Source organism: Sinocyclocheilus rhinocerous, unplaced genomic scaffold (genome assembly GCF_001515625.1).
Source record: "Sinocyclocheilus rhinocerous isolate Xijiao unplaced genomic scaffold, SAMN03320098_v1.1 scaffold792, whole genome shotgun sequence".
Lineage (NCBI taxonomy): Eukaryota > Metazoa > Chordata > Actinopteri > Cypriniformes > Cyprinidae > Sinocyclocheilus > Sinocyclocheilus rhinocerous.
In genome coordinates this window covers 1,367,689-1,382,711 of record NW_015626872.1, presented here as the reverse complement: position 1 = coordinate 1,382,711, position 15,023 = coordinate 1,367,689, and the positions used below count along the sequence as shown (strand labels likewise).

Below are 15,023 nucleotides of genomic sequence, written 5' to 3'. Positions count from 1 at the left end.
CATCCAAAAATGAGACACCCAACGCAATCTTATGCAACGTCCTCCAAGAAGCACGCGCAATATTGTGGTTAGCTGAGATCCTAATTATACTGAACGTCCTTAACACAATTTACCCAAGCAACAAAACTAGGTAATGTTATTTATGATATCAATGCTAGTTCAGAAGATGTTGTGTTTTTTGCTTTAACCTTTGGTTTTTGATATCAATCCAATTTTAGTATCACTGTACAGTACAAATATCTACAATTCTTAAATCAAGGTTTACTTGAGAAGCAAAATGACTTAAGAAGGTAATTAATTAGGTATTAAAAGTTTTTTTTTCTGAAAAACATAAAAAATGAAGTGGGTTTTTGCTTAAAAACAAGAAAAAAATCTCTGCCAATGGGGTCAGAAAAATAATTATAATTTAAAAAATAAAGAAAATTAAATTTTGATATATTTTTCAGAAAACAAGACCTAATATCTGAAATAATTTAACTTCTCAAGTAAATGCCTTTTTATTTTCAAGGTTGTTTAGATATTTGTACTGGAAAGCAAGACTAAAATAATAAAGAAAGAAAACTTTTTTTTTTTATTTAGTACTTTGTTTCTTTTTATTAATTTTTTAAATTAATATTAATCTTTATATTTTCCATTTCATTTCCATTTTAGTTAAAGTTTAAGTAATTTTGTCATTTTTTTTTTTTTTTAGTTAATTTTTTAGTTAATTTTTAGTTATTTTAGTACATCAAGTTGAACTAAATGAAAATGAGAAATGTTGACAAAAATGATTTTTTATTTTATTGTAACACTTTAATATAAGGTCAAATTCGTTAACATCAGTTAATGCATTAACTAAGATGAAATAACAACCAGCAATGCATTTGTTACAGTATTTATATTTGTTAACGTCGGTTAATAAAAACATCATAAATGTTCATGTTAATAAATGTTCAGTTGATTAAAAAAAAATTTTTTATTTTAATAATGCATTGGTAAATGTTGAAATTCAAATGAACTAAGATTAATAAATGCTTTAGAAATATTTTTCATTGTTAGTTTATGTAGTCAGCTATTATTAGCCAATGGAACTCTATTGAAAAGTATTACCGTTTTCATTTTATGTACGTTTTTTAATAGTTTAATAGTTAAAATTGTTCTAATACTGCATTTTTCCCCCTCATTCTTCATTACTTCAGTCAGATCAGTTACGTGCTGATCGTGAGTGAATCCTCAGCTGGACTGAGGTCTGGACTCTGACGTTGTTGTTTTTAAGTCATTCCTGTGCCGTGTTGGCTTCATGTTTGAGAGCATCGTCTTGCTGGAAAGCAAATCTTCTCCCGAGCTGCAGGTGCAGAATCCATCAGCTTTTCCTCATGGTTCATTCAGCCCAGATATCATGTGACATCTTATTAATAGTGCTTTTCTCTTCCACAAACTCTTACTCACCAAGCGTTGGACCTTCCAGGGTTTTGTTTACGCCACAATCATTGGAAATCCCTTGACTACACACACAAGATCTCCGTTTACCTTCTTTAGTAAGCTCTAAAACCAAATGAGCGTACCAGCGATACCATTTCAGTACATTTTGACATAGTCTTTTTCTGTTGCTCAGTGGCCAAAATAAGACCACAAGGCTGGAAGAGTTACATGAGCCAAACTTTATGTGGCTTCGTTCTGAGAAATGCACTCGATATCATTACACCTCACATGTAGTTCATGCACTGGGGGTTTAGAAAGAGCTACATCTAAATGTCTGTTATGGAAGAAGCTTTGAGCACCATACGAATCAACTAAACCTTCAAAAAACAGAAAGAAAGGAAGGTCAGACTCGCACCTCGTAATGGAAGTCCATGCAGGTGAGCTCCCTCCAACAGCGGTCACCTCTGATCTTGATCAAACCCTGCGAACGATGGAAATAAGGACGATGCAATCAGTAATAATATTTCAAAGACACAGCAATCAATGACATTTTGCTCAAATGACATTTATACACTGTAACATTTCAGTTTTTAAAAAACATCTAACTGTAATATCTCACTCTATATCTCCAGTAATCTGTTTCAGTAAGATGAGATTGAAATGATCCAAACATATAATGCAGTGATTGAGAGCTGAAGAAATAAAGGCTCCTCAGAAGATGTGAGATGTTCTGGAGGCTTGTGAAGATCATTCCTCCGCTGAGGAACAGTGAAAGTAAAGCTTCTGGAAACAAACGCTCCTCAAAAGATCCTGAGGATCAGATTTGAGACTCTAAAACATGATTGATGGAGAATCAAGTAAAGCTGAGCTGCTTCAGTCCAGTAAGTGTTCATCTGGAGATATTACTGCAGTTATTCTGACGTTTACTTGATCAAAATCAGTCAAGATTTGACAGAGAAAAAGACACGTGAAGCACCAGCTGAAGCTGGACGTTTGTACAATTACACTAAAAGAGCTTTTACTGGATAAAAAAAACAAAACTCTGTACTATTAATCAGAGACAGAAAGCATGGACTAGATTGAGTGCAGCAGCTTTAACAGACTTTTTTTTCTTTTTTTGGGGTTTTGGCTGAACTGTCCCTTTAAGAGCTGCATCATATATGCAGAAGCAAACAGAGAAGAGCTTCCTCTCCCCATCAGATGCATTGAAACATTTGAACTCCTGACAGCTGTTTTTCTGAACCTGAGGTGATCTGGATGTCTCTGCACTAAATCAACCAGGAAAGCCAGCTACATGTTAAATCACAATACACTGAGGTTAAACATAACATTCAGTACGGGATCCACAGTCAGATCAATCTCCAGAGACAAGCGCTCACATCCACTGCATCAGTAACTTTCGCTGCTTATCGAGTGCATTCTTGCATTTATGACATTAAGGATAATGTAATAAGGAACCTTGGAATGAGTATTCGCTCCCTGAAATGCGATTGCACTAATGTGAAAATGACTGACTCCCACCCTCAACCCACCTATCAGCTTGCCAATAAATAAAGCCAGCATTAAGATCGACTGGAGCTCCGCCGTCACACTGCTTTAATGACCGCTATTCACATCTTACATGCCATTTACTTATTTGCCTAAATTGCAAATAAACTCGATTAAATAGATCCGAATCATAAGGGAACCAAGCGTTTATTCCCATCTATAAGAGTCACTTTGGCTTTTAAACTGCGGTTTCTGCTGGTTGACTCAAATAATTCACATGACTGTATTACTGAAGCTAAACATAAAACACATTTACTGTTAAAAGGAATAATAACTACATTTTCAGGCATTTACACTGAACATCAGCTTTCATTTTAGCTCAATATGCAAGTACTGCATTCTGTATTCCATTTTGATTTTTAATAAACTTGTGATAAATGTGATGCATATTTGTCAACAAATCCCATTTGTTTCAGTCTTAAATAACCACATTTTAACCATGCTCATACATTTTTTAATTAATGCATTTGATTGATTTCACAATGAACCGATTTATCCTGATTCTTAGCCATTCAAATGATGACTATTTATATAAAATCAAGCAGATGCAAATAGTTATAGCAAATAATAAACTATGCCATGATTTGTTTATGTGCAGAAATTTGACCTGTTTCATTTATGCATGACTGACAAAAATGCATCACATAAAGTTTATTAGTTTATGTTAAAACTGTGTAATCCGAATGGATGAAAAATGTTTTATTCAATTCAAATACATAAATCTTCAAATTAGGCCTAAATATTTTTGAGTGTAAAAATTATATTAAATAGACATTCAAAATGTTATATTCTATTCAAATACATAAATAAATAGATCATATAAATACATTAAAAGCATTCTTAAATTTAGGCCTAAATATTTTTTGAGTGCAAAAATTACCTAAAAACTAAATATTGAAATGAATATACTGTAACTATGCAAAATTCAATTTAAAATAACATAAGATGAATAAGAAATTTGATTTCTAAATATCTCTTGAATTTCAATGTTTTATCATAGGTTCAGCTCAACATTAAAAAGACATTTTGTCTCCAAATTCATCACCGGTAAAAAAATATTCAAGCAATTCATCATTAAATTAAATTAAATTAAATTAAATTAAATTAAATTAAATTAAATTAAATTAAATTAAAAATAAAGTAAAATAAAATAAAATACTTTATCTCCACTAATTAACAGACAAAATGTTTCTGTAGCAAAGGTCTTGCATATCTACTCAAGAATATGTTGTGTACAGCAGTCAATTCTTCAAATCCTAATATAAAACAACAGCATCTCTCTCTACAGTAGTACAGAAATGATCATACAGCAGGTAACACAAGGGCAATTTCTCCTCATTTCAATTTTGACCAAATAATCTAAATTTAATTTCAGTCATGCACGAGAGCATACAAGTATGCTGTATTACTGTAAAAGCACACAGGTGCATGTGACAGGCGTTTGAACCAGAGGCGTAGCCATCATTTCATAAGTGAGGGGGACAGAAAAGAATGATTTCTGAAGATCATGTGACACTGAAGACTGGAGTAATGATGCTGTAAATACAGTTTTGAAATCACAATAAATTACATTTTTAAATATACTCAAATAGAAATTAGTTATTTTAAATATCCTAGTAAAAATATTTCAAAATGTTACTGTTTTGCTATACTTGACAAACACAAATAAACCATATTGTCGCAATCGTATGTTTAATGTCTTCATGTTTCCAAACGTTACTGTTTTCATACAGCGATAGCTGACCGAAAAAGTGCGGGGGACGAATTTACATGATATTAAAAGTGGGGGGGACACGTCCCCCGCGTAATCTATGCCCCTGGTTTGAACAGACTTTCCTTCCACACTATCAGATGGGCGCTTGCTTGCAGCTGAATTAAAACCTCATTAACTTCTGTTCGCTGCAATTCACTTCTATAAAAGTTTAGCTGACAGGAGACAAAAAGGCCAAGGAGAGTTTCTGCTGCCCATTCTTGACACAGCCGTAAGGAACGCCAAAAACTCCTGCCAACCATCCGAAAGAGGAAATGTCAAACACACACACACACACAAACACCCCCCCACACACACACACACACACACACACACTCACAGAGCGTCTGAAACAGGAGAAATGTGCATGAAAACAGGAGGCACTCAGGTAGACTAAAGCAAAGCAGAATGTCTCTTTCTGAATCTGCACACAAACTGAACGCAGTGCACTGTTTTATGTAATCCGTGCATGAAAAATAATAACCAACTGCATTTCAAACTTATTCACATCCAGGTCTGGACTATTACAGACTTAGACTATTAAGGGTGGAAATGTCAAAGACCTCCACGACCAGAAAAACATGGAAAATGCATGGATATAAACAACACATTTGAAACCCCAAAGCATATTTGAATTCTGCAGTATCATAAGTCACAATAAATAACTATAAGTTGCAACATATGTACGACAACATATGTCTTACATTCACAAGCTCATTAAAAAAAAACAAAAAGATAAATAACACAACAAAATATCTATGCACTAAGAATTTGAGGTTAATTGAACAATTAAGAGAAATTCTAAATGTTAACTGAGCTGCCCAGAAAATAATGCAATCTGATTAAGTGACTAAAGAATAAATGTGGGGAATGCTTGCTTTAATGGACTTTAACAAATGTAGTGGCTTGGATAAAGTCAGTTTTAATAGTGAGATCTACAAAGACTAAACAGTAAAAATCTTAAAATGTGAAACCACATTCACAACCTATTTTACTTCTGTAATGTGAGATTTTATCCTCAGAAAATAATTGCACTCTTAAAAATAGATTTTTTCTAAAAATTTTTTTAAAAAATGGGCCCAGACTATTTTCTTTTTTTTATAAAAAAAAAAAACCCATTAAAACGTAAGTGCTGTCATAATTTATTGTTAACTAAAACTGAAACAAATTTTTTTTTAAAAATTGAAATAAAATAAATTATATATAATAAATTATATAAATACATTTCAGCTTGCAAAACCAACATTATGATTTTCATTTAACTTGATGTACTAAAATAACTAAAACTTAAATAAAAATTAACACAAACTATATAAAACATACACATACATATACATATTATATATATATATAACAAAAAAGAAAACTACCAAATATGACAAAAACACACTACAAAATTACTAAACCTTTAACTAAAAAAAGAAAACATAAAAATAAAAACTGATTCAAATTATTAATAAAAACTAACAAATAAAATAACACTTTTTTTAGGTCCATACAATGTCGCCAAATCTGTTTGTACACAACTGTACGCAAAAAATACCTTCTTTTGTGTTGTTAAAGAAAGTTAAACAGGTTTTGCAATGACATATGAGGACGAGTAAATGACAATATTCATTTTTGGATGAACTGTCCCTTTAAGATCACGTAAAAACACAAATAATTTGTCTAATTGTGGATGCGTGCAGCGCCAAAAGACAATTTGAGGTTGAGCGAGATAAACTTTTTCTTAATGTTAAAGTTCACCCACCGCATCATTCACACAGTGTCTTACAATTTAACTTCTTTAGCCTGATACAGCATTCCAAAAACTGGATTAAATTATTAAATTAATTCGATTTAATTAAATTGATTTAAGAAGATTTAATTAAATCTAAAGGCAACTCGGGAGAGATAGCTGACAGGCATCAGATATCTAATCCCTCGAGATTATCTGGACTATTTTTCTCCATCTAGTCTGTATTAACAATCTTATTTGTTTAGTGACTTTTTAAGCAACGGCTGCAAACTCCAAACAAATCTTCAAGTCGGACGAGTAATGAATATGAGCAGATGGACGGGACGCTTGAGAACATTTCCAACACGAGCGCTCGGACTCCTGATGGAATAATGTGTGAACTTCAGTCGCTAAGTGAAAGATTCCCTCCAACAGATAATAAACGTGTGGAGCCCAGGGAATCCAGTCGGAAACCTGAGCCTGGAGTCTGAAGGGTTTGAAAACCCTCCCTTGCTGAGAAGCGGAAAAGAAACGATGGTGAACGACAGCTTGGCCACTGGTTCCAGCTCAGACCTTGAGTCCACTACATTCACGAACCGCTGGCCTTTCCTTCACTGCTTCTCGGGAGAGAGAACATCTTGTGAAATGCTAAACAGCGCTCTGGTCATTTGGCGAGCACAGCAAATTACTGCAAAGCGCTGGTGCTAATGAATGTTATGTCACAACAGTTTTGATTTAATTGCACTGTTAAAACGGCAAGAAGCAAGCACTTGGCGAATTAAAGCCTGCGCTTGTGTAACAGACCTCCACAGATGTGTGGAAGTTAAGAAAGAGGATCCAGCAACTACAAGACAGGGTTATTACAGGTAACTAAAACCATTAGAAAAACATTGGTATTACCTGATATGTAATAAAAATTACCTTAAAAAAATTACTTATTTTATTTTAGCTAGTTGCCAAGGCAACATTTCTCATTTTCACTTTAACTCAAAGTACAAAAAAACCTAAAATGAAATAAACTAATTAATAGAAATGAATAAGAACTACACAGACGTTTAAAAAAATTATAAAGATTAAAAAAAAACATTTTTAATTAAAAAAATTAAATATTTACCTGAAATTAAAATAAAAACAGAAAATATAAAAATAAAATCTCATTAAAAATAGTAATAAAAACTATAATAGTACATCAATAATACAAAAAATAACACAAAAACATATGAAAGCCTGTATCCTCCACAGGATTTTTTTTTTTTTTATTGTGAATTTTTATCTTTTTTTCTTGAAATTCTGAAATACAAGATATAAACATAAAATTGTGGATATAAACTCACAATCCTGAGGAAAAAAAACTCAAGAAATAAACTCAGAATTGCTAAAAAATTTTATAAAATAAAAAAATAAACTCAAAACTTCTATATAAAAAAAAATAAAAAAATAAAAAAAAAATGTAAGAATTGTGAGAAACAGAATTGTGAGAAATAAACTTAGTCTTGTAAGAAGTTAAATCAGAATTGCCAAAAAAAAAGCAGAATTGTAAGATATAAACTCAGAACTCCTAAAAACTAAATTGCAAGAAAAAAATATACTCAGAACTGCTTTCTCTCACAATTCCGAGCTTTCGATTCTGCCATGAAATAAACAATATAAACCTTACATCTCAGAATTATGACTTTTCTTCTCGGAACTGAATTTATAAGTTGCAATTCTGACAAAAAATTCTGAATTGTGAGATATAAAATTGCAAGACAAAAGTCGAAATTACCAGTTATTTTTTTAATCCCGAGGCAAAAACAAGCTTCCATAAAAACCTCCTGTTAAAACCTGCATATTGTAAATAAACAAGCTCAAATCCACGTCACATCCATCAATAAACGTCTCGCTAATTGGCGAACAACATCGACCACCCCAATCAGTTTTAATGACTTATGTGATCATAGGAACTAAATCATACTCCTTTATTCCCATCAACGCAGAGAAATCTGAGGAGACACCTCGAATGAGTGATAATCATTACCCTGCTATTAAAAGCAGCTTGTTCGTTTTTATTCCTCGTGTGTCTGAGGGGAAACGGCTGCAGGGTTTTTACAGTTGTAAGCACTTAAAGGCAATTATATTCTTGGCCTGCTTTAACCGAACGTGCAGCTCGCCTTCCCCATTCCTCCTCATTTACGGCGCTAATTGGAAAAACATTTTCATCTACATGGCAACCTCCGTACTTTGGCAGACCATAGTTATGAGCCAGTCACACAAGCCATAAAAAATCCAGACAGAAGTCGTCTGACGGCGTTTAATGTGCGCATTAGCAGCGCACATGTACTTTTCCTTCGTCCTGTGACATATATGACTGGACGTGGGCAGGGAAAGGCATGAATGTGCATGTAAGTGTACTGACCGCACCCAGCATGATGCGAACTATGAGCCAGCGGAAGGTCCAGATGGAGACGAGCGACGGCGGGCAGCGGCGCGGCATCGGGGACAAACTCCACAGAGGACACAGGAAGATCCCCAAGAAACCGCTTTCCAGGAGCTGGCTTTCCCAACCTGCACGCACACAAACACACAAACTCTATGAGTGGAAAATGAATGTTACTGCAGAAAAACAAAACCAGCATGAGAATCAAAACAGTACAAAAGAGCTGCTTATGAAATCTGAATGATTCCACATGCCGTCGTATCTTAATTCCCCGTGTTTGATTCTAATAAATCTGTAATATTCTAGGATTTCAGTCTCCGGTTATGAGATTTCTTCATCAGAGACACAAGTTTGAGAGGGTTCAGAATGTTTTATCATCAATCCCTGATTGTCAGCAGATGTATATCAGTAATGGGATGCATTTGGATGCTTTTGATTTTGCCATTTCACTGGACCAGAAAGCGGGTCCCCAAAAAAATATCCATTTTATATCTTTAGAAAATATTTTGTTCATTTGTTTTTCTTTACAAAAAGAAAACATGCCACAATGATTGTTGACTACAACTAAAAGTAGAACAACAAAAAACATTTTCATTATTTGAAGAAAAATAAACATTAGCTGAAATAAAACATAAAAAATAAACGTTTTGCATGTTTGTTTATTTTAAGTAAAAGAACTAAAACTAAAACTTAGACGCATTAAAACACACATACACAAAACAAAAATGTGATTAAAATATTCACATTTTAAAATAATATTTAAAATATTAACAAAAACTAGTCAAAATTACAAAAAACACAACAAAATTACTAAAACTTTAGCTAAAATTAAAATGAAAACAAAATATATTTTTTTACATTTCAAAATATTAGCAAAGACTAATTAAAAATAACAAAAACACAACTTAAAGAATTACTAAAACCTTAGCTAAAATTAAAATGAAAACAAAATATATTTTTTTACATTTCAAAATATTAGCAAAGACTAATTAAAAATAACAAAAACACAACTTAAAGAATTACTAAAACCTTAGCTAAAATTAAAATGAAAACAAAATATATTTTTTTACATTTCAAAATATTAGCAAAGACTAATTAAAAATAACAAAAACACAACTTAAAGAATTACTAAAACCTTAGCTAAAATTAAAATGAAAACAGAAAATATAAAAATAAAATCTAATTTAAAATATTAACAAAAACTAGTAAAAATGACAAAAAACAACAAAATTAGTAAAACCTTAACTAAAATTAAAATTAAAACAAAATATTTTTTTTTAATTTCAAAATATTAACAAAAACGAATTAAAAATAACAAAAACACAACTTAAAAAATTACTAAAACCTTAACTAAAATTAAAATTAAAACAAAATATTTTTTTTTAATTTCAAAATATTAACAAAAACGAATTAAAAATAACAAAAACACAACTTAAAAAATTACTAAAACCTTAACTAAAATTAAAATTAAAACAAAATATTTTTTTTTAATTTCAAAATATTAACAAAAACGAATTAAAAATAACAAAAACACAACTTAAAAAATTACTAAAACCTTAACTAAAATTAAAATTAAAACAAAATATTTTTTTTTAATTTCAAAATATTAACAAAGACTAATTAAAAATAACAAAAACACAACTTAAAAAATTACTAAAACCTTAGTTAAAATTCAAATGAAAACAAAAAATATAAAAATAAAATCTAATTTAAAATATTAACAAAAACTAGTAAAAATTACAAAAAACACAACAAAATTACTACAACTTTAGCTAAAATTAAAATGAAAACAAAATATATTTTTTTACATTTCAAAATATTAGCAAAGACTAATTAAAAATAACAAACACACAACTTAAAGAATTACTAAAACCTTAGCTAAAATTAAAATGAAAACAAAATATATTTTTTTACATTTCAAAATATTAGCAAAGACTAATTAAAAATAACAAACACACAACTTAAAGAATTACTAAAACCTTAGCTAAAATTAAAATGAAAACAAAATATATTTTTTTACATTTCAAAATATTAGCAAAGACTAATTAAAAATAACAAACACACAACTTAAAGAATTACTAAAACCTTAGCTAAAATTAAAATGAAAACAGAAAATATAAAAATAAAATCTAATTTAAAATATTAACAAAAACTAGTAAAAATTACAAAAACACAACAAAATTACTGAAGCTTTAACTAAAATTAAAATGAAAACAAAAAAAATCTCATTCAAAATATTAACAAAAACCAATCAAAATTACAAAAATTACTAAAACTTTAACATCTGCTGTCAATGTTTTAATCGTTCATCGCTGGAAAAAAACAAACAAAAACATTCCGACAGTGATTGTGATGTGGACTTCTCTTCTAATTAAAATGATTATTAAAACTTTACACTTATTGTTTTTGGTGTGAACAGGCCTTTAAAACAGGTGCTCCGCGCATCGAATAATCAAATACTCTCTTTTGCATTTCACTCGGCATTCAACACCACCCATGAGTGTTTTTCCTGCCACTGGGCTGCTTTAAAGCAGAGAGAATGTGCTTCGAATCTCTAAATGACTGCCATCTAAACTTCTCCTCAGGGAGTCAATCCATGCAAACTCCTGAGAGCCGCAGAACACTGGTATTAATGTACAGAGAGAATCAAGAATCACCGCATCGCTTCGCTTTACACAGAGAATCAAGCGTTTACATACTAGCAGATTTCGTCTGACCTCAAGCGCACTGAATCACTGAGATGCAATCAAAATGTTTAGCAATAACCTCTTGCAACCGGCTTCTATGCAGGATTTATGGCACAAACGCTGTGATTTCAGCCTCAAGTCTCTCTGGGAAAGAAATGGGCTTTCGAGCGACGCAGCGCTGTGTTTACTCGTGTAAAGCCTGTAGGTGGTTTGTGTGCGGCACACACTGGAAAGTGGGCAGAAATGAGCGATTGGAGCGTGACAGAGGTTGGAGGTGCTCACATTTATCTCTCTAAAGTATCATACACACAGGAGACGGGCGAGAGAATCGCTCCAGCATCTCGTTGCTATTTTTACACCCCCTAATCAGATTTCTAGACACAATTATTTGGTTTGGGACTGAATAATTCATTACATCTGCAGCGCCGCTGATTGCATTTGAGTCTTGGGAGAAGAACAGAAGATTCTGCATATTTGAGACGCCGCCATGTACTCTTTGCACTTAATTTAGTTTACTGCTAACTGAACTGGAGAAGTTTTTGCATGGCACTCCTATCCAAATAAAATTAAAACAGATTACCAATTTAACACTCACACTCAAGGTACTGTTCATTATGACAAAATTAAATTGTATATTGAATGTCTTAGAGGTGTACATCAGATGATTTGACATTGATTGTCTTCGATATTTGCCAATACCTCAAATCACGTCACAATCAGATTCAGGAGTCTGTGATCAATATATTGATTATATGTTATCATGTGCCTATTTTACATAAACTGTTACTTTTGTATTAATCCACAAATGCAACCGAAATATAACATGAACATTTAATGGAATCTCTGAAAACTGCAAATCCTATACGGAAGCTTGTTTCTGCCATGAGATGAAAAAATAATAAAAAGTTTAATGTAAGAAACTTATCACAGTTCGGACTTATCCCCTCAGAATTATGAAGGGGAAAAAAAGGCAGATTTGTGAGATATAAACTACAAATTGCAAGGGGAAAAAATCTGAATTTTGAAATATACATAAAGAAAAAAAATATCTCAATTTTTTCTTGCAATTATGAGTCTATATCTTTTTATGTCACATAATTATAATTTACCAAAGCATCACATTTTTCTTAAGTGGAGGAAATGGGCTTCTACATAAAAGTCAATGAAATGTTGTAGGTGTGATATGTGAGATATAAACTACAAATTGCAAGAAAAAAAACTGAATTTTGAAATATACAGAAAGAAAAAAAAAAAGTATCTGTCTTGCAATTATGAGTTTATATCTCACAATTTTGCCTTTTTTCCCCTCGCTATTCACACTTTCTTTTTTTCCCCTCGCTATTCACTGACTTTCTTTCTATGCATTTCTGACTTTTTTTTAACAATTTATTTTAGAATTGCAGATGTGTATCTTGCAAGAAAAAAAAGCCTAAATTGTGAGATAATCTCAACATTGTGAGAAAAAAGTCCACAATTACATTTTGTATTTTTTTTATTCCATGGAGGAAACAGGCTTCCATAGAATCCACAATATATATATATATATATATATATATAAATAATATAATATAATAAATCTAAATAACAGTCAAGAAAGTCTTCCTGTTCTCTCGAAAATGTGCAAACTTTAAGACATAGGCAACAAAATGAGGTGAAAAAAACAGATTTTTACACATTGCGTCAGTGCATCATATTTTTGGTCATTTGATCGATGCATCGTTTTACACCCCTAGTATGAATACTTTTGAAAATGGAAAAAGATTTATAATCATCTGAAATCCATTACATGACATTACACTGTTACATGCACTTGGATTGATCCCTAAAACCAACTGGTGTAAAACACAAAAGAAATATTCAAATATAAATCAAAGAGCATGTTCTTGTCTTCCATTCAACAATAGGCTTAAATTAAATGCTGATTGGCCAATTGAGCCCATTTGTGGCTTTCTTGTTTATCTGGAGAATTTGGATTTTGGTGGGATGGACCGATCACAGATGTGGTTAGTGGGATGAGGTAAAACGCTGGGGTAAGAGTTCAGATGAATCATCTCCCCACTGTGACTTGGCGCAGTTGACATCTTACCAAACGGATTTGGCTTCAAAGCCTCTATCGGTCACACTCGTGGAGATCCCAAATCAAAAATCTAAACACTGAAGGGAATTCTGGGAGAAGAGGCCCTGTTTTATCCTTCTGTTGCAATGATTCATTTAAAACTCACATCTATGAGAATGTTGCTACTAGAAAACCAAAAGTGCATAACTTTATTTTACAAACAATGTGAGAGATGATTACTCACCAAAGGAGTACCTGGATAAAAGGAAACAGAGAAATATATGAGATTAAATCCATTTTCATCATTTATAAGTAGGGAAGCCCATTTTCGCCAACATAAGAAAAAAATCATGCTTTGGTAGATTGTAATTATGAGATAAAAAGTCAAAATTATGAGATACTGAGTCATACTTATGAGATAAGAAGATATAATTATGACACAGTAAGTCATACAAACAGTTAAAGTTATGACACTATGTCAAAGTGATAAAAAGTCAAATTATGGCATAAATCGAAATTATGACATACTAAGTCATAATGGAATAAAGTTGAATTATGTCAAAATTGTAATGAAATGCATAATTATGACATTAAAAGTCAAAATTATGAGATACTGAGTCATCATTTTGAGATTAAACGTCCTAATTACGACATACAAAGTCAAAAAGTAAATGTTATGACATACCATGTCATAAAGAGACAATCAAATTATGACATAAAAAGTCAAAATTGTGAGATAAGTCATATTTATGAGATGAAAAGACAAATTATGCATCTTGTCAATTTATGATAAAAAGTCTACATTTTGAGATACATTTGAACTCAATTATTAAACAAAAAGTTAAAAGAAAGTTTGAGATGCTAACTCATAATTATGAGAAAAATATTACATAAATTGCATAATTATGACATAAAAAGTCAAAATTATGAGATAAAAAGCCACAATTATGATGTGAAATGCATATTTATCACCTGGAAAGCTGAAATTATGAGATACCAGGTCATAATTATGAGATAATTATGACAAAAAGTAAAAAATTATGAAGCAAAAACCAAAAGAAGCAAAAATCCCACTAAAAAGCAAACATTATGACATACTAAGTCATACTGAGATAAAAAGTCAAATTGTGACATAAAAAGTTAAAAGTTATAATTATGACAGTCAAATTTGTCATTGTTATGTCTTTTTAATCTCATAATTACTTAGTATGCCATAATTTTAAGTCGCTTTTTTGTTATAATTATTCGTTTTTATCTCATTGTTTTCACTTTTTGTCATTGTTTTGTCATAATGTCAGCTTTATTTTAATTTTGACTTGATTATGATTATGACTCCTTATCTCATCGTTGTGACGTTTTATGTCATTATGTCATAATCATGACGGTTTATCTCATTATTAAAACTTTAGTATGACATTATTTTGGCTTTTTATGTCATGTAATAATTA

The 15,023-nt window shown here is 31.3% G+C and overlaps 1 protein-coding gene across 1 annotated transcript in view; it reads right to left on the bottom strand.

The window, feature by feature from the left end:
* The window catches only part of lmf1 (lipase maturation factor 1), a 35,645-nt gene that overhangs the window by 19,624 nt on the left and 998 nt on the right, over positions 1 to 15,023 (bottom strand). Inside the window, exons 3-5 of the mRNA XM_016527405.1 lie at positions 13,820 to 13,830; positions 8,812 to 8,960; positions 1,817 to 1,882 (exon numbers count right to left, since the gene is read on the bottom strand). Of these exons, the coding sequence (XP_016382891.1) occupies positions 1,817 to 1,882; positions 8,812 to 8,960; positions 13,820 to 13,830 (226 nt within the window). The remainder of the gene's footprint in view (positions 1 to 1,816; positions 1,883 to 8,811; positions 8,961 to 13,819; positions 13,831 to 15,023) is intronic.